This window comes from Watersipora subatra, chromosome 11, assembly GCF_963576615.1.
Source record: "Watersipora subatra chromosome 11, tzWatSuba1.1, whole genome shotgun sequence".
Classification (NCBI taxonomy): Eukaryota; Metazoa; Bryozoa; class Gymnolaemata; order Cheilostomatida; family Watersiporidae; genus Watersipora; species Watersipora subatra.
The window spans coordinates 9202391-9230353 of NC_088718.1; the positions used below are offsets into that span (position 1 = coordinate 9202391).

The 27963-nt window shown below is 37.6% G+C and overlaps 1 protein-coding gene across 1 annotated transcript; it reads left to right on the top strand.

Moving 5' to 3' along the window:
* LOC137407793 (streptococcal hemagglutinin-like) lies at positions 1 to 27960 on the top strand. Its single transcript, XM_068094176.1, has 14 exons — positions 1 to 594; positions 2060 to 2121; positions 2803 to 3773; positions 8851 to 9087; positions 9278 to 9538; positions 10588 to 10788; positions 12502 to 12564; positions 14208 to 15094; positions 16320 to 16383; positions 17393 to 17486; positions 18146 to 19140; positions 19682 to 19852; positions 20040 to 20273; positions 27161 to 27960. Exons 1-14 carry the CDS (start codon positions 1 to 3, stop codon positions 27265 to 27267), a joined length of 4941 nt encoding a protein of 1646 aa, XP_067950277.1. The 3' UTR covers positions 27268 to 27960.
* Positions 27961 to 27963: the final 3 nt, after the last annotated feature.

Here is a 27963-nt window from a genome sequence, read left to right on the forward strand (position 1 = left end):
ATGCATAAGTGTCCTAAGGTACACCAAAACTCGTACAAGCCTTTCAACAAGCCAACCAACATACCACGCTACATTCACACGCAATCCAATCACCCACCACAAATAATTGCAAACATACCAGACTCTAGCAGCAGGCGCCTTAACAAACTATCGTCAAGCAAAACCATCTTCAACAATGCAACTAAAATATATCAGGATGCCCTAAATGATAGCAAATACCAACACAAGCTGATATACAAACCACAGAATGATGATGATAGGAAACGACCAGACCGCAGAAAAAGAAACATATTATGGTACAACCCCCCATATAATGCAGCTGCCAGTACCAACATAGGACGAGCTTTCATCATAATGATTAAAAGAATATTCAACAAATTCCACCCCCTTAGAAAAATATTTAACCAGAATACACTCAAGCTAAGTTACAGCTGTATGGAAAATGTAAAAAGCATTATAGAAGGCCATAACAAAAAGCTACTAAACACGGAAAAGAAGAAAGACAACACCAGCGATAGAACCTGCAACTGCAGAAAGCCAGAAGAATGCCAACTAGAAGGAAGGTGTCTAACCAAAAACCTAATGTACCAGGCAGTAGTAACAGATGACCAGCAAAACAGCCAAACATATATTGGGCTGTGTGAAACCACTTTCAAGGCTAGATTCACGAATCATAAGGCATCATTCAACAACGAAAAAAAAACACGCAACAATGCTCAGTAATTATATTTGGGAGCTGAAAAGGAGCAACACAGGGTATACCATCAAATGGAATGCAGTAAAGCAAGCGAAAGCATATGACAACACCTCAGAAATATGCAGACTATGTTTGTTAGAAAAATATTATATAATTATGCATCCAGATAAGGCCAGTCTAAATAAGAGACAAGAACTCATTTCTACATGCCGCCACTGTAGAAAATTCTTATTATCCAGTAATATAACCTAGCTATACACTTAACAACATGGCTGTCATATAATTATGTTTTAATCCTATAGTGGGGTTGTTCAAGGTACATCTTACCTGCTTGTCACTAGTAAATGAGTTTTATCTGAGGATTGTACATTTTACTATGTATATGAAACTAATAGTAATAAAGCTTTTTTAGTCAACTCTTTGCTATATGTATATATATATATATATGTATATATATATATATATATATATGTATGTATATATGTATATATGTATATATACATGTATATATGTATATATGTATATTTATGTATATATGTATATTTATGTATATATATATGTATTTATGTATATATATGTATATATGTATATATACATATATATATGTATGTATATATGTATGTATATATGTATGTAATTATGTATGTATATATATATGTATATATATGTATATATATGTATATATGTAATTATATATGTATATATATATGTATATATGTATATATATGTATATATATGTATATATATGTGTATATATGTATATATATGTATATGCATATATACGTTTATGTATATATGTATGTATACATATATACATAACTCTGAAAACTGGGTGTATTAAAATGGAAATTTTTTTGTCTGCTTTTAGTATTTTTCAAAATTAATAATTGTATAGCAAATAGTGAATTCTGGTGCTGCTTTGTAATATAAAGTGATACTAATATTATTAATAATAAAAAGCTTCTGAATTTAATTAATTTTTCCCGACAGCTCATTACGTTTGATGCTCATCAGGCTGTGAATGATGGCAAGACTGTGCGTTGTGGGATCGGTGTACGTGAACTTTCTGAAAAGATAACTCTGCACATGCCAATGTTAACTCATTCCTTTTATTTAGTGTATATACATATACAATGTATATCTAGTTGGTAAAACAGACTTACTTTAGATAAAACACTTTATTACTAATAGTTTCATGCTTGCTGGAATTGATCTCCAAACAAAATGTTTACACCAGTTTTTGCTATTATATACATATGTAATATTATTAAAACTGTTACAACTTCGTAGCTGAGTTACAACCAAAGCTGGTCAAAACTAGTTTAGAGTTCTATGGCTTAAAACAGGGTTTTATGTGTTCAGGTCAAGGTCGACTTCTCCTTATCTGACGCCACCACTTCCCCTGAGGAGAAGTTTTCCAATGAGTGAGTTGACTTACACAAGATCTCAAAACCTAATATTTTGATAGAATAAATTATCTTAATTTACACTGTAGTATATATAAGACATGAGTTTTATTACTCTTCATATCTACATAAAAGAATTGTTTGTATGTTTAACAAAGACTGAGCAAATGTTCAAAGGGTGCAGGTATTTTTTTTCCTTTTGTCTAATCCTTTTGGCTATTCAAGTTGTATGCCATGATAGTAAATGAGATCATCAGATGAATTAAAATCTTTTCGAAAATGTTACTGTTGATTTAGAGAAAATATCGTTGTTAACATCTGCGAAGTCTAGTGTTTGTATCTACTTGTTTGATTTGGTTACCTATGCTGGTTATAACTTTTATACTGATGAAAGAGAAAAGACAGCTTGGCTTTAATAATCTATCATAAGTATCCTTTACAAAGTAGAACAGTTATTGTATTTATTAAAATGAAGTTTGTAATGATAAACACAGAAAGTTGGATGCATTCCTACCATTGCTTGGTATGCATTCATCTTTTTGTGTGCGATTTTTTTTATATAACTCAAAATTGAAGTCTCATTTTAGTAAAGCTTTCAAAAAAGCAAAGTATTGATGCATGTCATAGCTAACTTACTGCCCAGCAAATTTAAAGCTCACCAGTTCTTCTGCTTCATATGCTTTTTGAACTTTATTTTAGAGCTTCTCTGTTCAGCTTTAGATATGGTGCAGCTTCTACTGGGTTTACATTTCCAGCTGCTTCTTTCTCTGCCAGCAAAGAAAAGACAGTATCCATGGCCACAACACCCGATAGTTTAGCACCATCGTTTTCTTTTGGACCTGCAAAAAGCTCATCTAGTTCTACTTCAGAGCTCTTTTCCTCCACATGCGCTTCTAAGCCTCTTTTATCTCTTGCCTCCACCAACTCTGCCACATCTACTTCCACTACAACAACCACATCTACTTTTTCATTTGGAGCATCAAGTGGCAACATTTCTGGTGCCTTTTTGTCTCCTGCTCCAACTTCAAGTCAACCACCATGTTTCCGTTCTACTGGTAACAGCACTGCTGGTCCATCCTTCTCATTTGGTGGTCAGAAGGGTGAAACTTCTGTCGCAACTACATTCAAGTTAGGATCAAGTAACTCAACATCAACTAGCACTAGTGCGACTGGTTTATTTAGATTCGGGGCACCTGTCACCACTAAGTCGGCTGCTACTTCAACTGTGTCATCAACCACGCCGTTTGCATTCGGTTCAACACCTGTTAGCTCATCCCCTCCCATGCTCTCATTTGGTAAACCCGTGTCTGGCAATGCCTCAACATCCGGCGCAACCATTTTTGGTGCTACTACATTGACAACTCCAGCTAGTTCCACTTCATTGACTGGGTTTTTCTTTGGCAATAGCCTATCTGTTGCCACTTCTTCTTCTGACCCTTTAGCTACATTTCCTGCCCCTTCAGCTACATTTTCGTTTGGTGGACAGTCGACAGCAACAACCTCCAGTCACACTTCAGCCTCCAGAAAGGCTGCTGTTTCATCTTCGTCAGCCTCTTCGTTTTCCTTTTGTCAACCATCAGCGAGAATTTCTGCATTCACTTTTGGTCAGTCAAATACTAAAACTACAAAGGCGGCGCCATTTGGCGAGGGGTCTGCATCAAAATTTGGAGGTAGGTAAAATATGCCCATCGTCCATGACATAGTGGGTGTGTTCATGAAAACTGATAATTTGTCAAATTTTTACTTCCTCCCCATTTTTATCAAGTTTAAAATAGTGTTTTTGCAATATTGTACTATTTAAAGGTTGACTTGCAACAAAATTCACATTACAGTTATTTGGTATCAAAAGATTCGCCATGTTTTACTCTGTTGTGTTGTAGGTGCCATATATGTGGAAATGTGATTACAAGCTCTTAAAAGCTCAAAAACGAAAAGCCGCCGTAGATTGGAATCTCTTGATTTTGATGACGTATTCGCGGAGTTTGGTTATTGTCTTGTCACGTGATGTTCTCGCGTGAATTGAAAGGCCAATAAAAAGCTCAATATAAAACTTATCATAGCAGTAGTTTATGACAAACACTTCAGGTTTTACCGAAGACCCCGTAGCAAATATAAATGTTTGCTACTTTACAGTTTCAGCTTGGCCATTCCGTCCGACAATTCAACATACGTGTACATGTCCGAGTTGCGATCATAAAAAATGTCAAATTCTGAAGAGTTAAGACCCTGGCGTTTTGAGCCTGACGCTCTATCTGAAGAAGAACCTCAACAAAATCATCCTCCCAGCAAGTAAGCACCGCCACTAGCCAACTCTTATGTGCCAAGCTAGCTAGTAGTAATAGTTTTAGCTAGAGAGTGATAGAATGAATATTATTATTATTATATATATGATTTTAATAAAGATAATTATCGCTTCATATTGCGAAAAAATAATTACAGATTTTTCTCGAATTACAACATTAACAATTTTAATATTTAAATCTAGTGCTGCACTGATATACTGTTGGATAACATCGACCTGATGTATTAGCTATGGTTGCATAGACATATCTGTTCATTTCTTTAGGAGCTAATACCACCGGCTACAGAGTGGTGTGTCTGCAAGCGCTGTCAAGACATGCCATCTCTTCCTGAGTGTTTGTGCTGCCATGATGCTGAGTTTGCGCATCGTCTCTATGACTGCGGGGAGCATGAATGCCTGTGTATGCATCCAGGTGTGGACGAACTTGTGGCGCCTGCACCCCTTGAGTTGGGGTGGAATAATTACCTGCGATATCATAGTGAGTTAGATTTTTATTTAATGCCAACAACACCAAAGCTATGCTAATGTGTCAAGCATTATCTACAATTCTTGTGTTACACAAACGAATGCATCGGTTGAACACACATATTCTGAACTCGTGGAACACAAGGAGAATTGTTATATTTGGCTTGTACACTTACTACAGTAGAGAGTGTATTAGTTTTATGATTTTATTATATAAAGATCGAGATTATTTTGATGATCAGCAATTATTGTTTTTCAATAATTGTTTTGGTAGATAATCTATTCCCATTTGGAGAGCCATCTCTAAATGCTCGGAAAAGGTTGTGTGCATACCGCAATCTTGTTTTGGTTTATGCCGCAAATCTTTTTTGCAAGTTTGCAAACTCTTCTTCATCATCCGTTGGTGGGAAAAGAGCCCGAATCTTAGACACCAAGCAGGCAGGTAGAGGCCGTCGCTCACTGCGACGAATTTGCGGCATAAGCCAAAACACAAGCTTGCGGTATGCACACAACCTTTGTAACAACATCCGTTGTAATGGACCTCACTCTCAGGCTGTGGGAAATTATATCGGACTGGCATCGCTTGAAGCCTTCCAGCTCCATGGCGTTAGAGCTGGTGGTCTCCGTCGACTGCAAAGTAAAAAATGTTACGACCAACAGTCACTTTCACCTTATTTGAATGAATTATTTAGTTGGATCAGCAACTTCATGTTTATGTATTGATAACTACTAAAAAATTTGGGTTTTGTCAGGCTGTGAAGTAAAAACCGTCAAAGTTTTATCTTGTCAAGATGGCTGCTGACTATTAAACCGCAGCTCTGATCCATCATAGTGTAGGCCCCGTATAGTGCGCAATGCCCCGGACTATCGCATCTACCGTCACCTGTCAAATCAAGCTCCCAATCGATTGCTGCCATCAATCCCTCGTTATGCAGGGTGTACTGCTCAGCAATACACTGTAAAATATTGTAAAACTTCATTATACAAGATTAATTTGTACCATTATCATTAGTTTAAGAATGTAGCATTCTCTTCCCCCTTTTTGTGTTATATTATGATGAAGAATCAGAATTTTAAATTATAATATATTTCGCTTGAAGGATGACATGTTTTCATTTCAAGAAAAAAAATTGTTTCTAAATGTCGTTATTCAATTAGTGTGCCTAGCTTTTACTCACATTTTCCAAGTTTATGGGTAAATATTAACACTCACACCATGTAAGTATTCTTTTTGTTGATAGAGGCAAACGCTGTAGCTTGGTATCGCGATGTTCAGGAGCGACAGAAAATGGAGGTTCTGCGTAAGGCATCCGCCAGAAAAGAGTGATGCAGCTGCCAGCAGGGGGTTGATGACGTGAGCTCTGTTCACCCTGGCAGTTGTTTCCCAAGTGTACGATTGGTGACAGGAGGCACGTGTAACTTTGAACTCTACCCATCCGCCTTCTCGCACCATCGTTAATGAGCAGGGGAGGGCGCAGGTGTGACAGTGAAATAGTCGCTGGAGTGCTGTCACACTTACTATTATTTTCTCCTCTTCGAAGGAGGATTCGGGTCTGAAATCACAACACAATAGTTGACTTGCAATAAGATTTGTACAGCATCATTTCCTGTTATTATATCATATTTGCATGATCAGAAAAATAATAAATATATAGCCATGCAATCGTGACACAGATTTTACAAAACCTTATCAGAATCCATCATATTGTAAACATAAAAATGTGAGTAATAACTCTATGGATATTTTTTATATTTTGTCAAGTTTGGTTAAGTTCAGCTCTATCTGACATGTAATTGGAGAGCGTTTGACACTGGCCAACATAGCGCTCAAACTCTTCCCAGTCTTCAGTGGTTGGCACAAACTCTTCATCATCTAATACTAATAATAATCATCTAATAATGCTAATATGCTATTAACGATGATACCAGAAAATGACAATAACTATTTTATATAACATATCTATAAGTGAGTGGGGTTAAGAAATTTGGCAAAATTAATCGTGAAACTTATAACAATATTTTATCAATTATAGATTAATATATTACGTTTTACAGATAGATATGCAGTATGAATTAGTTTTTTTATTATAATAAGAATAATAAACGTAATTAAAAAAATAAAATACTAATAATATCATATTACAATTAAATGACATTAATATTGTAATATTAAATATAGATTAATACCGGAGTATTAGGAGAATACTAGAAAATAACCCGAATTGCTACTACTAATACAAGTAGCTCATAAAATAAATTACTCGCGTGCTTTGGTGACATGTGGAGTATGCAAACAGGTTAGAAAACATGTCGTCGTTGAAAGGGCGAAAAAAAAGGTAAGAGTAAACAGGCAAATAAATAAAGTTTGTCACATCCAGCTTCACCCAGTTGCTCCACGCTCGGTGATGGTCTGGTCATTTCTCTGCTCTTGGCCAAGAAGAAAGGTGCTTTTCAGCTTGCCAGCTGCACAAACACGATGTGGCGCGTTAGACATTATGACAAATTGAAATTAACAAGTTTAATACGAGAAAGCGTGTCTGTTATTTGCGATAGATCAAACTTGAACTGAAACTAACATTATCTGATCATGTGACTTACAATTTCCGCCATATGGCGCGAACAATTTCTACAGCATTTTTTGACCATCACAGCGGACCAAAAGGCTCATGTTTGTCAGAAGATGATATGCAATCGTTCAAGCTAAGTTTAAAAAATTAAAAAATGTTTATGCTAGGTTTTGAGATATCACCGCTCAAAGTTGCAGCATTACGATGCCAATAAAATAGACACGTAAGAACAATAGACATGATTTTTATTGCAAGCGTGAAGTACATTTACGAAAATATTTCGACGAATAAGGATGCATGAAAGTGTAAATATAATCTATCTCTCACAACTACGTCACATTTTAGACATTTTGGAAAACGAATCCAAACTAGGGCGGTCTCGTGTGGCTGCGATTTTCTGTTCGTTTTTTAGCTTTTAAGAGCTTTTAATCACATTCCCACATATTTGGCACCTACAACACAACAGAGTAAGACATGGCGAATCTTTTGATACCAAATAACTGTAATGTGATTTTTATTGCAAGTCAACCTTTTAGAAGGTAAGAGATGCTCATGTTGAGAGATTGATCTTTCTATGTACATTGTGAAGTATTCCAGCTGCATAAAGTAAATACTTGATATGTATTCTAAAATGGTGGAGAAGACAGCAAAAAGACCACCCTTAACTTTTGCCTCAACCTTGAACTCTCCTCCTGTAGATGACAATTATTTAAGAGAACCCTATTAAGAAATATATACTGACTAGCTGAATGCCCAGAAAATTTATGTTAATCTACATATACAACATTTGCCGTTTTAGCTTATAAATGAAGGTGTTCTTTATTTTGTGTGCGCTATAAGCTTAGCTAAGTTTATGCAGCGTATACATATATACGTAATATGTATATACATAATACGTATACATAATACATAATATACATATACATAATACGTATACATATAACATTTACAACGTATACATACATTTATAGCATTTGGGGAAATTTGGGCACATATTTTTTGACTAGTAATTCAAGTATGATAGCTGAAGCATGCGTATTTGAACCAATCACTATTAAAAATTGGCTGACATAAAAACTATATCTACAATTATTCCATAGCATGGTAAGGTGGCCGCCTGACATAATGGTTATATATAGTGTTACTGTCTGCAAAATCAGTGTTTCTTAGTTAAAATTCAATGCAAACCGTTTTTTCCTATAACTTCATCAGTATAACTGGACTTACCCACATCAGTCCACCAACATTTACATGTAGATTCATATATGCTGACTGGTTTGGTTCTTAGAATACAATGACATGTCAGATGAGAGATTTTAGTTAGCAGCTCGGTTGATGCCAAACTAAGTCATTCATTTTTGCCACCGCCTTTTTCTTTGGGAATTTATGTTTTCTGTTTGTATGCCGCAACAGATAATGCAGCAGGAACCTCAAAACCTTTTACTTTTGATGCTAAGAATACAGGTAGTTCACCCTTCGGTGTCAGCATGTCTTCTGGCAACGCAACGACAGCCGCCAGCACAGCGTTCAGTACAACAGCAATTAGCAACTCTATATTTGAAGCATGGGCATCTTCTAATGTCTCTGGGGCACTTGCAACCACCTCTTCACCGTTCAGCACTGCAACTTCATCACAACCTCTGACCACAGGTATGTCATTCATTTTTTGTAGAGGACTGTATGAGTAACTATCATTTTCATGTCGAATATACTTTGATGCATTACGTGGAACTCTAAGGTCATTTGTCGAGCTGTATGGCAATGATCTTTACTGATTTCTTAGACATTTTGAATCATTGAAAATTTCATTGTCATATAGGAGTTGTGTGACATTTTGAAGGAATCTTCAAAGCAACTACTTCTGGAGGCTCAGCCTTAGGTACCTCTGGTGGTATCTTTGGCACTGCTGCCTCATCTACTCTAGCTACTGGCGGGTTCAATTTTGGTGCTACAGCTACAACTTCAGCTGCTTCTGAGGATTTCAGGCAGTCAGCCACTACCCTTGCTGTCCCTGTGTTTAACGTTGGTGCTGCTAGCACGACCCAAAGCCTCTTTGCTACTGCACCTTCTAGGGTTGTTGCATCACCCTTTGATGCTCAAAGTGAGATTTCCTTCTTAGCTATTTGGTGCTTTATACTTAGTTCAAATAGAAATGAAATCTGGAATAAAAATAAACATTTGCTCCTTTGGGGCAGTCACTTCTCATCAAAAATACTCTGTTTTGTTTGGCTCATCGATTCAGCCGATGGAAGTGCAAGCTATGTTTTGCACAAGTCTGAAAATCATTACTTCACCATAATAAAAATGTCCGACAGCATAGATCTAGCTTCATCCAATAGGGAAGCAACGAAAGCGTATAACTACTCAATTACGAAAGTAACATTTTTTGATCACCTTGAAGAATTATTAGATTTATTGTTTTAATATAAACAAATGCCCTGGTTCTGTTAAAGACTAGTTTTTGGGTGAGCTAGGCATTTGTTAGACCTCAGGATGTCCATCAGCTGCATAAAAATTGCGCAGGGTATGGAGTGACCTATTTTTTGACCTTATTTTCTATGCCCCGTCAACATCAACATTCAATACTAAGTGTGTTGGAATATTGTTGAGTGAGGTTTGGACATACCTTGTTATCACTTTAACAAAATACATTTAACTTTCATTTAATTTTTCTGTCAATTGATTTTTTGTGCTAATATATATGTGTACTGTATATATTTATTATGTATACTGAATCACTCGCGTAGTCTTTTAAAAATAAAAAGCTTGCCTTGCAATGTTTGTTTCTCAAATTTTGTTATCAATCTGAAGGGCCAGTAGAATACTAGCTTACCTGTGTGTTTGTCTGAACTATTGTGAAATTTATGCTGTTCTATCCCCTCTATCCATACCTTGAAAAATAGAACTGCAGCTATTGAAAAATCCATGTGTCTAGATTGTGAAACCCGATTGTCAAGTAGTAGGAATCATTGCAATCATATTACGCATATTCTCTTCTTGCCAGTCATGAATATATATGTTAGTACTAGGTTTCATCTTGTATATATTCTTTTATATATTATATATTATATATACTCGTATCTTTATATCCTCTCACACGAACACATAGTTACCAGTTGGTCAAGTGTTATACTCTCTCTTTTATTCTAGCACCTGCCTTTGGCTATAGCGACTCGGCTACAAGCACACTGGTTTTTGGTGCATCCAGCAACCAGACCCCTGCTTTTGGTTCCTCACAGCCCACTCGTAACCCCAATCCATTTGGCACACAGGCTACTACTGAGCTATCGAAGCCTACATTTAACTTTGGAGCTTCCGCCACTCCAACCTTTGGGGATGGTGCCAGTTCAGGTGCGAATTGAAGTTTTTTCAAAGTAATTTAGTATGGAAAATGTATTTGTCTATATGTAGTCATACCTCGACATACGGAATAACTCCAATCTGATATTTCTTGTGCGTGGCAAAACCTTTGTATTTTGTAGCAAATATTTTTTGAAAACCTAACAAAAATATGTGAGCTAATGACATGTAGCATTAAAACAAATGTATTACACAAAGCCAGGCAAAAAAAATTTAGAAATTAAGTTGTATGTAAAAATGAGTGTATATAATGAGGTATTTTGATGGACACCCCACCTTTACGACTAAATTTGGGCATATCCTTAATGACACCGGGAAGTCCCAGACAGAGCAACATAATCAGTCTAACCTATGAATTTAAATTAAAGTCCAACCTTAAATTAACATAAATAATTCACTATATATTTTCTTGTTATATTTGGTATTCAAGTTTCTCTTTAATCATTATTTTTAGTATTTTTACTTTTTGACTGTCGTCTCTTCATATCGCTGTCTCTCTCATAATACCTATGATATTGCTTCATGTATTTCTTAAAAAACCAATGGAGAGGTTCGCTCATCTTTTTCCTGTTTAGGTTTCAAGGAAAGCTTTGTCTTATTGATTGTCTTCTAACTCGTCACCCCTTCTACTTCTACTTCCACACATATTAGTCTTTTTAAGAAGGAATGTATGGAGTTCTGTTTTATGCTATTATTACACCAACAAGCCAAAATGTGTCGAAGGAAACCCTGCTGAATTACAAAACTGCAAAGTTGAAAAAAGTTGACATTTGAGACACATATTTGCTCAAAACTCATGTTACTTTTACTTTTACATGACTTTTTACTCATGTTGTGCGTAAAAAGTCATGTAAGATGACCTCAAGTCGAGGCTTGACTCTAATATTTATGACTATTAGAACTTCCTTCTCATCAAATTCCTATCATCATTGTTGAAGTGACTTGCCTTACTTGCCAATATAGTGGTCAATAATTATTCAGGGTTTCAATTTCTATTCTGCAAATATTTCTACTATAGTTCTATTTTCCCCAGGGTCCTTTTGCTAACTTTCAAAGTTATCAACAAGTATTTGAGTCTAAAGCATTTCCCTGGTCTCAGTATTTTGACTCCACCTGTTGTACAACCAATAAATAGTGTTTACATTCTATTTATCTCTTTCAGCCTTGAGTTAGTGGGAGGTATAGGGATGAGTGAGAAACTTGGGATGAGTGAAAATAATAAATTTTTACATAAAGTACATGTATCATATTCATGCCAATTTTTATCAGAAATATAGAAAACTGTCCTGAAAACTTTCTAAACCTCTCAGAATGGACCCAATTTTGATTTGTGCAAGAGTATTTCTTTCTCAAGCATTGATCTACTTGTGATATTGATATCTACATGTACTTGTCAGGGAAGCCATGTAAGTCCGGAAAGTACATAGATCCCTATTTACATTTATAGATGAATTTTTTACATTTAATGTGATTAGGTGCAGCAACGAAACTTATTTGAAAATGTATTAAGGCAGAGTTGGAAAAATTTCCAACTATTTAGTGATCTTTAAAACAAACAAAAAACAAACGAACAAACGAACAATGTTGCTATTTGCATTTTGTTAATTTTCCTGAGACTAGAGTTAGTGAGAGGTATTAGAAGATCAAGTGATTTTTCAATTGGAAATGTGTTGGCACAGCTCTTTGGATAGCTTATGTTTTTAGGTTTGCGGCAGTTTGGGACGGCGATACCACCCGCAGCTAATGGAGGCGCCAGGTTTTCACTCGGTACTGCTGCCAAGGCTGGTCCACGCAGGAGCACAAGACAAAGAACCAGATAGAATAATCATGTAGAATGTAGAGTCTCTGATACCTTTAGTAAATTTATAATATCATACGAGGCTGCCTTTATTGTAACCGAACACCGAATTTGTATACCTTGGGGAATACAAATAGTAACAGATTGCTTATTGATTGGATCTGTTTTTAATGAGCTAATTAAATATTTACATATGATTCTACATGTATATGGTAGAAAGGCAAATTTTTACTCATAATCTATTCCTTCACTACTTTGTGATGCTATTAGTTCTTGAATTATTTGTTACCGTGAAGGGTGTAGAGAAGTGTACACAAATAGCATGCAAAGCATCATGCTTGTGTTAGCTATCCTTTTCAATTAAGAGTTGTCTGTACTAGGTCAGTTTTATTTTCATTTCCAAAATAGTCATAAAAATGCTTTCAACATATTCTTTTAATCAAACTTGTAAAAAGCATCCCTAGTAACACACCCGTTCGAAGAACATCCATAGTTTGTCATTGTGTCATTGTTACTGTTTGTCATTTGTTAAGTCATTACGTTCACACAGTTCTTCATGTATTGTGTTTTTGCACGGACCTCGTGATATGTACCGATTCTTGTTCACTGGCAAGCCTGATGACATTGAACTAGTTGTTATAAAATATACTGATGGCATTGCTTACATCTCTCTTGACTAACATCTCTCTTGACTAACATCTCTCTTGACTAACATCTCTCTTGACTAACGAGGTCTGTTAGCTATATAAATTTAAAAAGAGATTAATTAGTCACTGATAGATGTTATTGAATTTGGATGCCGAGCGAGTCAGCATTGAATGATGTCGAAATCGGAAATTGCGATTTAGTTGACATGTCAAGTTAGAGATTAACATCAAGTAAGGTTCACTAAATCACTCAAAGCTTTAAGAAAAACACAGGAGTCATCTCCCTTGCCAGCAAAGCCTTGAGGTTTACTGCCAGACCGGCAACTTATGCAGATCTGTTTAAAAAGGGGATCAGTTTAACTCCCGAATATTAAAAAACTTCAACGTAAAATAATCAACTACTCGGGTACTGTTATAATATAAATTGCAGATATTTTTACATAACAGCTTTTGATGGAGTTTTCTTTAATTGCATCATTTCATAACACATTTGCCAGGACTTTTGGATTGTAGCATTGCAAAGGCTGCTTCATTTGAAAACTATAGCGGTGAAACAAAATCTTGAATGTCTAAATTCAAGGTCTATTCATTCAATGGCTTTGAACTGCTTAAACAGACAGGTTGTCACAAGTACTTGTTAGCTAGTAGGCAACTAGCTCGGAGGTAGTGCCAGTCCATGCAGTGATGTCATAGCTAAGCCTGCTTCACAAAGGTGACCCGAGCCACATTAGAATGTAGAATCTAAAAGGCATTATCCAAAATTAGATGGTATGCCTGCGTGTACACAGTGTTGGTGCTTTCAATGTGTTATGCTTTCAATTGAAAAGCCAATAGTGGCAAGCGCAGGCATTGCATTATCTTGCTAGTAAAAATAGGCCAGGGAACTTCCCCTCTATTCATAAGCTAGTTGTCATCCGATAAGGCATTAGTAGAAGAGCTAGTAAAGTTACAATTTATGAAGCGCTGACTACTCATGGATCGCAAAATAAAGCAGTTGACCGAACTGCTGACTTGTAAGATATGTGATGTGCCTCGGGATCTTCTTGCATTCTCCTGCCTCCACAGAATATGCAACATTTGTGCAGATAGACTGGATCGGCAGAGCTCTATAAAGAATGGCGTGCAGGTTATACAGTTGACCTGTCCCTTTTGTCGACAAAGGACTACACTCAGGCCTCACAAATCTTTGCCCAAGTGCCTTCTTACTGAGCAGATCAAGGAACTCATGCGATCTTGGCAGATTATGACGTCATCAACGTTTTCTCAGACACATGGAGTAGTTTGTTTTGCAAAGGGAACCCAGACGAAACCGAGTCTTCAGAAAAATGAGCTGGCGAGAATTGGAGTAGCGCAGGCTGTTTTAGTCAGTGCGAAGCCTTTTGCCCACAAAGTAAACATGGAAAGCAGAAGCACAACTAAAAAGTGTGATAAAGAACTCACAGAGTTGGTAGATCTCATTCAACAAGTAAATTTAATGTTCCCAGCACCTTGTAACAAGTCCTTGCCTTATGGTTCTGGCGAATACCCTTTGCAAGGTTTAGCGGACCAAAAGCAGCTAATGCGAGTGAAAGAAGACAGAAATGTTGAAAGTAGACTTTACAGCAAGTGTCACACAGAGTCATTTGAGTATAAACGCTGGTTAGACACACTAGAAAAGAAAGGCAAGCATATGATTTCGGAGCATTTGAATATGCATTCTCAATGGTTTCTTAAACCCGGCATAGACAGTTACAATGAGTCGCAGCTTACTCCGATTCAAACTTTGAGAGTCAAAACAACTCGTAGGGTATTACCCAAGGACATATATGAGAAGAAATGGTCGAAGAAACAAGCAGTTGGCTTGTTGAATGATGTATGTACTTATCTTGGCAGGTTGACAATGTTTGGCGTAAAATAAATTTCTAGCCCATATTATTTTTGCCCGCGCTTCTAATGCAAATTCTTACAAATTCCAAATATGCAAAATGCGTTAGAAAGCTGATGCTTGTGTGCTTCATGTATTACCAGCTCGTAGATTTTAGGTTATTGTGCCACACTAACAAAGAATAGGGCTTCCAACTCATTCCCCTGATCGATCTATTGTTGATCAGTCAGTTTGTTTATGAAAAAAACTTCTAAATATCTCTATTGATTCTAGTTCACACAGAAATACAACCAGACTGTCTAATCTTTAGCTGAGCGTCGTTTGTACACTATGCCATTTGTACACTGAGTTACAATTACACTATGTTACTCGTACGCTATGTTACTCGTACACTATGTTACTCATACACTATGTTACTCGTACACTATGTTACTAGTACACTATGTTACTCGTACATTATGTTTCTCATACACTATGTTACTCGTACGCTATGTTACTCATACACTATGTTACTCATACACTATGTTACTCATACACTATGTTACTAGTACACTATGTTACTCATACACTATGTTACTCACACACTATGTTACTCATACACTATGTTACTCGTACGCTATGTTACTCGTATACTATGTTACTCGTACACTATGTTACTCGTACGCTATGTTACTCGTACATTATGTTACTCATACACTATGTTATTCATACACTATGTTACTAGTACACTATGTTACTCGTACACTATGTTACTCGTACACTATGTTACTCGAACACTATGTTACTAGTACACTATGTTACTCGTACATTGTGTTACTCGTATACTATGTTACTCGTACACTATGTTACTCGTACACTATGTTACTCATACACTATGTTACTAGTACACTATGTTACTCATACACTATGTTACTCGTACACTATGTTACTTGTACACTATGTTGCTCGTACACTATGTTACTTGTACACTATGTTACTCATACACTATGTGACTCGTGCATTATGTTACTTGTACACTATGTTACTTATACACTATGACATTTGTACTTTATATTTGAATGTTGCTCTAAATGAACCGAACCTCATCAGTTAGGGTACATAGTTAGTACACAGTTAGTATTGACTGTCTTGTAAACAATTCATGTCTAGAAATCTATGACTTGAAACAGATTCTGTTCAGGCGTCATTAAATTGGTGTTTTTCTGTTCTCCAGGTCCGTCCCGCTACTGTTACGGAAGCGCAAACTGTTTCTAAGTTTTCATTACCTACCAAACCAGGTACTTTATATGAGTGTGGGTACTTTATATGAGAGTAGGTACTTTATATGAGAGTAAGTACTTTATATGAGAGTGGGTACTTTATATGAGAGTGAGTACTTTATATGAGAGTAGGTACTTTATATGAGACTGGGTACTTTATATAAGAGTGGGTACTTTATATGAGAGTGAGTACTTTATATGAGAGTGAGTACTTTATATGAGTGTGGGTACTTTATATGAGAGTAGGTACTTTATATGAGAGTAGGTACTTTATAGGAAAGTGGGTACTTTATATGAGAGTAGGTACTTTATATGAAGTAGGTACTTTATAGGAGAGTGGGTACTTTATATGAGAGTAGGTACTTTATATGAGAGTAGGTACTTTATATGAGACTGGGTACTTTATATGAGAGTGGGTGCTTTATATGGGTGTGGGTACTTTATATGAGAGTGAGTGCTTTATATGAGAGTTTGTACTTTATATGAGAGTGGGTACTTTATATGAGAGTGAGTGCTTTATATGAGAGTGGGTACTTTATGTAAGAGTGAGTACTTTATGTGATAGTGAGTACTTTATATGAAAGTTGGTACTTTATATGAGAGTGGGCAGTTTATATGACAGTGAGTACTTTATATGAGAGTAGGTGCTTTATGTGAGAGTGAGTACTTTATGTAATAGTGAGTACTTTATATGAGAGTGGGTACTTTATATGAGAGTGGGTACTTTCCGTGAAAGTAAGAACTTCATGTTGTATGAGGGTAGGTGCTTTGTGTGAGGGGTGCGTGCTTTGTGTGATGTTGAGTACTTTATGTGATGGCGGGTGCTTTGTGTGAGGGGAGGTGTTTTGTGTGAGAGTGGGTGCTTCATGCGAGAGTGAATGTTTTATTTGAGGCTGTATTCTATAAATTGCAAACAACAGCAGTAAGCGTTGCTGATCTTGGAGTGAGTTGTAAAATGACTGTCACAGACAGTTTGTCAAGCATCGTAAGTTCAACTAGTGAACTTGTAATTGTCTGGTTATTGTAGCCGAGTCTACCAAATCAACTGCTGATTCTTTGGTCAAGGTCAGCTTCTCTCTATCAGCTGCTGCCAGTTCCCCTGATGAGAAGCTTGCCAATGTGTGAGCTGACTACTACCACATTGCTATAGCTAACATATTTGATAGATTAAATTATCGGCATATGTAAGGGACGGGTTTTATAACTGTCCATATAAAACAAGCAAGTGTTCAAAAGGCGCCGCAGCGTTATTTTTACTGTCTACTCCCTCTGGCTATTTAAATTGTGTGTTAATATAGTAAATTTGATCATCAGAGGAATTCAAATCTCATTGAAAATATCAATGTTCATTTAGGGAAAACAACGTTGTTAACAGCTTAAAGTCTAATGTTTGTTACTCTTTAAAAAAGGCTATTATACCAATTGGTTACCTGTTATGGTCAAGCCATAGAACTACTGATAGCAGAGAAAAGACAGAACACTTTTAGTAATCTATCATAAGCACTATTTAAAAAGTAGAGCAAATATTCTATCTATTAAAAATGAAGTTTTCAATGATAAAAACAGCAAGTTGGATGCATTCTTAGTCTTACCATCGCTTGGTATGTCTTCATCTTCTTGTGCTCAACTTCCCTTTGTATTCATCAAACATAGATGAATGCTCCATTACAGTGAAGCTGTTTTATATTCAAACTTATGATGCGTTTCGGAACAGTTGTTGTTTAGTTTTCTAGCCCTTAGATATGGAACTCACCAGTTTGTTTGTTTCATATGCTTTCAGAACTTCATCTGCACCTCTGTTCAACTTCGGATCAGGTCCAGCTTCAAAGGCTTCTCCAGTCACCAGCTCATTGGCTTTTACTGGGTTTACAGTTCCAGCTGCTTCTTCCTCTGCCCGCAAAAAAGAGACAGTATCAGTGGCCACAACATCCAATAGTTTTGCACCGTCGTTTTCTTTTGGGCCTGCAAAAAGCTCATCAAGTTCGACGTCTGGACTCTTTTCCTCTACATGTAATTCTAAGCCTCTCTTATCTCTTGCCTCGCCGATATTTACCCGGTCTCCAACTGCTTCTACGACCACCACTTCTACTTTGTCATTTGGAACATCGAATGGCAACATTTCTGGTGCCTTTTTGTCTCCTGCCCCAACTTCAAGTCAGTCAACAAGTTTCTCTTCTACTGCTAACAGCACTGCTGATCCATCTTTCTCATTTAGTGAGCAGAAGGGTAAAACTTCTGTCGCAGCTACATTAAAATTTAGATCAACAAAATCAACATCAGCCACAACTAGTGCGACTGGTTTATTTGGATTCAGGGCACCTGTCACCACTAAGCCTGCTGCTACTTCAACTGCGTCATCGACGATGCCGTTTGCATTCGGCTCAACACCTGTTAGCTCATCCGCTCCTGTGTTCTCATTTGGTAAACCCGCGTCTAACAATGCCTCAACATTGGGCGCAACCATTTTTGGTGCTACTACCTCGACAACTCTAGCCAATTCTACTTCATCGACTGGGTTTTCCTTTGGCAGTAGCCTATCTGTTGCCACTTCATCTTCTGCCCCTTCAGCTACATTTTCCTTTGGTGGGCAGCCAATAGCAACAACCTCCAGTCAAACTTCAGCCTTCAGAACTGCTGCTGTTTCATCTTTGTCAGCCCCGGCGTTTTCCTTTGGCCAACCAATAGCCAGCCCCTCTGCATTCACTCTTGGTCAGTCAAATACTAAAGCTACAGAGGCCACTCCGTTTGGAAAAGGATCTGCATCAGTATTCGGGGGTAAGTAAATATGCTCATGACAGTGAGTCTGCTCATGGAAAACTTATAGTCTGTCAACTTTTTCAACTTTGTACTGCGCCGCCAATTTCATCAAATAAAAAGTAGCTCTTTTACAATATTGTAAACTTTAAGAAGTCAAGAGACGCTTTGCTTGATTCTCATGTTAAGAAAAAGTACACCGTGACAGATTGCAGTTGCAACAAAAAAATACTTGAAATGTATGCTTTAGTAGCTGAGAGGACAACTCCTAATTATTACTTTAACAGAGCTTTTTTCCCCTAAATCATAGTTCCTGAGGGAACCCTGCTAAGAAATATGTATTGACTGATTTCGTTCTTAGCATAAAATAACATATTACATCAGAATTTAGGAATTAGCAGCCCAGCTGATACTAAAACTAGGAGCCATTCCTTATTGCCACCATTTTTTTTTAGGGAATTTATTTTTTCTGTTTGGTCTGCTGTAGCCTCAACAAATAATGCTTCAGGAACCTCAAAACCTTTCACTTTTGGTGCTAGTAATACATCTAGTTTCCCCTTAGGTGTCAGCATGTCATCTGGTACCACAACGACGGCCGGCCGCACAACGTTTGGCACAACCACCACTAGCAACTCCTTGTTTGGAACATCAGCATCTTCTAATGTCTTCGCGCCACCTTCAACCACCTCCTCACCATTCAGCTCTGCAACTTCATCACAAACTCTGACCACAGGTATGCCATTCATTTTCTGTGAAGGACTATATCAGTAACTTGATGGTTTCATGTCGAATATGCCTCACCTCATGGGAAACTTCAAGGTCGTTTGTTCAGACTATGGCAACGAGCTTTACTGGTTTTCTGAGTCATTTAATTCGTTGAAGCTTTTATTGTCAATTAGGAGTTGTGTCATTTTTTGAAGGAATCTTCACGGCAACTACCTCGGCAGGCTCGGTCTTTGGTACATCTGGTGGTATCTTTGGCACTGCTACCTCATCTAACCCAGCTAGTGACAGATTCAATTTTGGTGCTACAGCTACAACTTTAGCTGGTACCTCTCCTGCCCGAAGGTTCAATTTTGGTGCAGTTAGCACGACCCAAAGCTCCTTTGCTACAGCGTCCAATGGAGCTGCTGCAACACCCATCAAAGCGCAAGGTGAGTTTTGCTTTAAGCTATTTGGTGGGTTAATGCTTCGTTCAAGCAAAAATGAAATATAACGGAACATCCTTTCCTTCAAGGTAGTCACTACTCATTAAAATGTCTGTGGCCATTTTGTCCTGTTTGCCGATTCAGCCATTGGTCCACAAGCAATACTCTGCACGAGTCTGACAACGGTTGCTTTACCATAACAATTAGCCAATAGGATGGGTTTGTTCAATAAGGAAACAAGAGGAGCATATAACCACTGAATCGCAAAACCTAGTGTTTCTTAATTGATAACCATGAAACCCTAACAGATCGATTGCTTTAGTCTCAACGACTGTCATAGGTTTCATTGAAGTATCAAGTACGCTTCAGGATTGTCCATCAACAGTCCAAATAATCCCTTGGCCCATCAACTTCATCATTCAATCTTAAGTGTGTTAGGATATCGTTGTGTTAAGTTTGGACATACGTATGTTGCCTGCGATTAATAATATATTTTCATTTTACATTTAATTCTGCTGAGTGATGTGTCAATTGGCCTTTTGTGCTAAAATATGTATTTATTGGAATGTGAGTGTGTCTGTCGTTTGTATATCCAGTTATAGCCAGAGTTTTAGTAGTGTAAAAACCGCTTTGTGCTGGAATGGAACTAGGAAACGCCGGTTCTGCAGACAAGTGTACTGTCTACTACGCCATATGGCCTACTTGCCATACTATAGAATAATTGTGCACATGCATTTTACACAAGTTAACATGCGCAAGCTTGAAGTGCATGCAAACATACTATTGAATGTTGTAAATATATTCTCAGGTGTATGCTGACTAACTGATTTATTTGTAATTCTACCAGAATATTTACACATCGGATGTAAAAACAATAGTTTGACAGCGGATTAACCTGGGTTCAAGTAAGGTCAAGAAATCACATTGATGACTTGTGGGTCATGTAAACATTGTCCTCATCTATGAGTCAGTTAATGTCCATTGAATTACTTCCTGTCCAACACTCCCACTTAATTCATATGGTCATAAAGATAAAACAAGCACAAAATTAAATACAATATTCAGTACATAACTATCACAAAAAAAATTCCATGAGTAATATAAGTATATAATGATACATAAACAGAAATTTGACCTAAGCACATGCTTCCCCTACTTCTTGCATGATTTCCCTTCTCACACCTTTAATTACATTACATCTGTTGTTGAAGTATCAAGTGTTTATGCATACAAAAAAGAAGAATTACTCTTTTATTAATTCCAAACTCATGGCATCCTACACAGCTGATCTACCGCACACGATACCAAGCTTAGAGCGCAGAGCCTCAAATTGTTGTCGTGGCAATGACTTTGTTAGTAGGTCAGTCAACATAACCTCTGTTGGGCAATAGGCTGTTGCGACAGCTTTCTTTGTTACCATCTTTCGAATGTAATGGTACTTAATTCCACGTGCTTGATGTTTTTACTGCTTTTACCGTTTTCGCGATTGCTGCTGCCGCAACATTATCAATATTGATTCTTGTGGGATTTGATTGCCTCACACAAAAATCAGAAAACAGTTGTCTAAGCCACACAGCTTCTTTCGTTGCTGAAAACAACACAATATATTCTGATTCCGCAGTCGATAGCACAACAGTCGACTGACGCTTGCTTAACTATGCCAAACTATGGGGGCTATCTGCGCAAGTAAACACAACTCCACTGGTTAAATGTCTATCTTCATTGTCCCCCCCAACTAGCATCACAATATCCTACTGCCTCAGGTCTCAGTCAGGAATATTTAAGCGTGAAATTTCTTGTACCCCTCAAATAGCAAAACACACGTTTAGTAGCTTAAAGGTGTGTCTTTGTTGGGCAGCTATTGTAGTTTGAAAGTGCTCCCACTGAATATGATATGCCAGGCCGGGTTGCGACAGCCAAGTACAACAAACTACCTATTATGGATTGATACACAGTTTGATCCACTGGCTTGCTCCCATCGTCCTTAACTAGCCTAACATCTCCTGCTGCTGGTGTAGTTACTGGTTTACAAGCTTCCATCCCAAACCTTTTCAAAATTTGCTCAATGTAAGTTACTTGATTTAGGAATACAGAATTTTTATTTTGCACCACATTGATACCTAGTACATACTGCAGACTTCCCATGTCTTTCATTTTAAATCTAGCAGCTAGGGACTCTTTGGCAGCATACATTTCGGATTCAGAACTGCTTGCAATAAACCAAGTCATCGACATACACGACAATTATAGTTTTCTCAACACCATGCGCTCTGCTGTATACACACTGATCTCTACCTGACTGACAGAAACCCTGCTGTTTTAAAAACTCATCTAAAACTGCATTCCAACACCTGGGCGCTTGTTTCAACCCGTATATGCTTTTCCGTAACTTACATACCAATTTTGCAGAGCTCTTTTGACTAAACCCTTCCGGTTGCTTCATGTATATTTCTTCCTCAAGTCTGCCATTAAGGAAAGCGGTAACAACATAAATTTGGTGTATGAGCATGTTGTGGGAGGCAGCATGTGAAATCAGTGCTCGCTGATAAGAGAAATTGACCACCGGGGCAAAAGTTTTCTCATAGTCGATGCCATACTTTTGCTCAAAACCCTTAGCCACTACTCTACCCTTAAACCTGTCTATCCTACCTTCACTATCATATTTTATCTTAAAAACCCATTTACAGTCTATTACTTTACCCCCTTCTAGTAGCTCCACCAAATCCCAGGTTTCATTTTTAATTAATGACTTATACTCAGCATCAGCCTGCCATTCCTTAGACTGAGAACCTGAGATAGCTTTGGAATAACTGCAGGGTTCAATTATGTCACATGCTTTCAAAGCTATATACGGTAATCAACACAAGCACTTGTGTACTCATCAATACCAAATCTCACAGGTGGCATGTGAACACGAGTAGAACAACGGCGGATTGCTCGTTGGATTTTCAGTGCCATTTTCAATTGGGTCTAGGCTAGTGTAGGGCCGGTATCTAATTTAGTGCCGGATTGGATATCCTTGCTCATTTTTATCGGTTTTTCCGGTATCGGTATCCTCGGTATTTACCATCTTCGGTATCCTTTGCCAACTAAGAAAGTTTGGTATTGTCGGTACTATTGTTTGGTATGTGGTTATCAGTGTGTCTTTAAATTGTTTAAACTTTAAATCATAACTGTCTCGAACAATTTTTATCGCTGTGCAAAAAGTAGCCTGTGCAAAAAAACATTCTTTAGTCAGCAGTATATTGTTACGGCAAAGAGACTCCTGGTTTTAGAAAGCCAACAAAGAAAGATGGAAATGTAATTTTCATGATAGATGTTTTTATTGTTTATTCTATTAAAAAATATAGTTATTGATACAAACGTTATGTATAATAAAGAACATATAGATAATGGCAATGGGCTCTCTTTGTTAAATATACTGAAACAGTTTAAAAAATCTTACTATCACATATTGTAATCAGGTAATGTAATCACATAATTATACGCAGTCCAATTAGAGTCCAGTCCCGTTAGAGTCTTTATACGTCCTCTCATCTGTGTAGAACTCCCAAACCTTCGAGGCTAGTGGCATTATATATGTAACGTAATATAATAGTAGATACAGTAAGCATGGAAATTTTTGTTGAATTTGTTCGCCAATGCATGCTGAGATTGGCATGTTCGTCATGAAGCGTTTTAAAAATCTCTCCGGATATCCGTATAACCATATACCGATAAGCTTTTACGGATAAATACCGATCATATCAAACCGGCCGCAGATACCTAGCTGACACTGAAAATGATTGGTTTCCTCGGGTACCGATAATCCCTCGGTATCAGTAAGAGCGGATAACCCAATACCGGCCCAACACTAGTCTAGGCTTGCATCTACATCATATGACTGTGGTTGATCAGATAAATCAGTTTGACTGGGCAGCCCTAACTTTGACTCTTCAAGCACAATGTCGCGACGCACCACTACTGTGTCAGCTGCAGGGTTGTACAGCCTATACCCCTTGCTTCTGACGCTATATCCAATACAGATCATGCGCTCGGCTTTGACATCAAGTTTGCTTCTTAGCTGATTTGGAATATGGGCAAACGCTGCGCATCCAGACACCCTAAGGTGACTAATGTCAGGTCTGCGCTTGTACCACAGCTCATAAGGAGTTTTAATAGTTGCCTTAGTGGGTAATCTATTTTTAAAATAAGCAGCATTAGCAATAACTTCTGCCCAGAAACGCTTTAGCAGCCTCGCTTGTGCTACCATAGCCCTAGAAGATTTGCATATGGTTCAGTTATAACGTTGTGTTACCCCATTTTGTTTAGCCAAATACCGCACAGTAAGCTAATGTAGAATGCCACAAAACGAGAGATAGTTTTCAAAATCTTTCCCAATATATTCACCACCATTATCACTACGTAAAATCTTGATACTCTGGCCAGCCTGATAGCTAACAAAGGCCTGAAATTCCTTGAACTTAGAAAATACCTCAGATTTTTCATGCATTTAATAGAGGAAAGCATGTCTAGTATAGTCGTCAATAAAAGAAACAAAATACTGGCTACCACCGATGGATCTTGTTTTCATCAGGCCGCAAACATCAGTATGTACTATTTCTAGTCACCTATTAGACTTAACAATGCCATCTTCAGGAAAATGTTTCTTAGACATTTTTCCCAAAATACAGGATTCACACACATATATCTTGACAGTAGACAAATCAGCTCTGATCACTAAGTCCCTAACATTTGCTATGACAGATGCACTTGCATACCCCAAGCGTTGATACCATAACTCTGAAGCTACAGAAGCATGTTCTTTATTGAAACATGTGTCTAGATAATAGAGTTTGTCAATCAAAGTTCCGGTGGCTCTGACCTTGCCACTCATGTTCTTCGGCCAACAGCGAGAGTGGCCGAATTGCATTTTAACACCATGAGATGCTGCTGAATGCATGGAGAAAAGGCTCACCTTCATTGCAGGGATGATGAGTACATCATTCATAGTATTTGGTTTAGACTTGGTACAACTTACAGCGGTGTAGACCTCCACCTTGCCAATGCCGACTGCATTCAGCTGATGGCCGTCTCCAAGGCTTACCTTCCGAGGCTTTCCAAACTCCGTATATTTTCTGAATATACTCCTGTTAAATGTCACGTGACTCATGGCTCCAGAGTCGATGAGCCACTCACATGTCTTACTGTCAGTAGCATTAGTGTTTTGTATGATGAGCGCTGAGTCAGAGCTGCTCTCAGCTTGATCCTCTGCAGCATGCTTTGCAACGTGTTTTTGCCGATGAGCGTAACCACCAACGTTTGATTTCAGTTCTGGGCAGTTCCATCTCAGATGATATAGACTCCCACATCCGCAGCACTTCCTGTCACGGTTTTGTCGTTAGTTTTTGAGTTGCCTTCCCTTGTTGGCAAGATTAGCAGAGTCTGGTAATGATAACCTTGAGTTTTCAAGTTGTTTTTCATCCTGACGTTGCACTTCATTTAGTATTGCCTGTTGTACATACCCCATTGAAAGGCCTGTATCCACTGTCGCTTTCAGTGCTGTCACTAGTGTGGAAAAGCTTTCTGGAAGACTTCCCAGTAGAGTCATGATCTGATCTTTTTCAGATATTACAGCCTTTACTGCTGCAAGCTTTCAGTGAATTCTTTCATAAATTTTAAATGCTGCTCCACAGAGGAGGGCTCTTTCATTTACGCTGAAAAGAATTTTTTTTTCAGGAATAGTTTGTTTGCTAAAGTATCCCGCACAAAATGTTTTTGTAGAATGTGTTTTTGTAGTGTGGGACATCCTTAGGATGTCCCACACTTCTTTTGGTTCATCACAGGTAGTGATTAAGTATAGCAGATCATCGCTTACCAAGAGCACCATCACCGACATAGCCTGATTAGTCTTTTTCACAAAGTTTGCTTTGGCTGTTGCTTCTGTCGGTTCTTCAGCAGACCCATCCACTACTTCCCATTGCTCCTTAGCTATCAACCGGTGTCTTAGTTTAAACTTCCATGTGCTGTAAATGTTTCTTGTGAGCTTGTCCAAACTTAACTTGTCTTCACCAGTCGCCATGCTGGATGCAGTTCAGTAATAAATAGTAGAGTAGTAAATTTAATAAGCCACTATGACTGGGCCCATAACCTGTTGAAAATATATTCTCAGGTGTATGCTGACTAACTGATTTATTTGCAATTCTACCAGAATATATATACACATCAGATGTAAAAACAATAGTTTGACAATAACAGATTAACCTGGGTTCAAGTAAGGTCAAGAAACCACAATGATGACTTGTGGCTCGTGTAAACATTGTCCTACTCTATGAGTCAGTTAATGTCAATTGAATTACTTTTGGTCCAACATTGAATACTACTAGAACGCTTGAAGATCATGATTGTGTGAGAGATCATGATGCTTACCATATCAATTATAAGAACAGTTATAAGTAGGCTCTTGTTATAGTAAGTTATAATAACCTACCTTAAGTTGCTAGCTCAAGTTACTCAAATTCATTGGGTGAAGAAACTTAGCCAATGTTAACTACATTACCTGCTACTGTTTATAAGCTTTTTTATTACCTGTGCAACGCCGGACATTCAACTAGTATTTATATAGAAAGTAAATCCATTACTTGGGTTTCTACACCCATCTATACTAAACATTTGCTTTATGATACCTAAACTAAAAAGAATTAAAACTGTATAATAGGGATCAACTGTATGTATCAGGGAAAGGTGGGAAAACCTGCAAACATTTTGGTGCTCCTAGAACCAGCAAAGAGTGTCTCCGTTTACATTTTGTTAATTTCTCTGAGCCTAGAATTTGTGGGAGGTACTAGCAGGTCAAGCCATTTTTCACTTAGACATCTATTGATATGGCTCTATGGGTAGCTTATGTTTTCTAGGTGTACCACAGTTTGGGACGACGATGCCACCCGCAGCTAATGGAGGCGCTATGTTTCCACTCGGTACCGCTGCCAAGGCTGCTCCACGGAGGCGTACAAGACGATGAACCAGATAAAATAATCATGTAGAATGTAGAGTCTCCGATACCTTTCATAAATTTATAACATCATTCGAGGCAGTCTTTATTGTAGCCTGATATATAATACTGCAATCATTGTATCTTTCTGAGGGTTTCCACTGTGGAGAACTTTCATGGTTTTCAGATTCTTTATTCCATAATGTATTAGCCTATATTGTAATCCTCCATAGTTGTTACCTACTATGCCTTTGTTTCATGACAACAGTGGTTGGTGCTTGTTAGGTCACTACTAGCCAGCTATTCTGTGTATATGCATATATGCTGTTCGTGGAAGGGGTTGAAAGATATTTCTGTCTGCATGCAGAGTTTCTTTGAGCTTTGTTCATGGCGATGCTCCAATTCTATTGATCACCGTGTTGGATTTTTGTAAAGCAAAATAGGTTAGCTCATATTATTCATACCTCTATAGGATTCCAACGAAACATTTGGAGTCACTTTTCCCCGTCCAAATCAATCGTCAACCGGCAAAGTGTTGAATATACTATGTTTTTAGTTGTCATGCATGTGATTATAGTGAGTCACTCTCGGCTTATGATTGATTTGAGTATGAATAACATTTCTATTACATAACTAAAATAACGTTAGAAGCAAGCTTGGCTTTAATCTTTATAAAATACTAGCTGAATATCCTGCATTGCTCTAGTAATAAAAAAACTTTTTGAA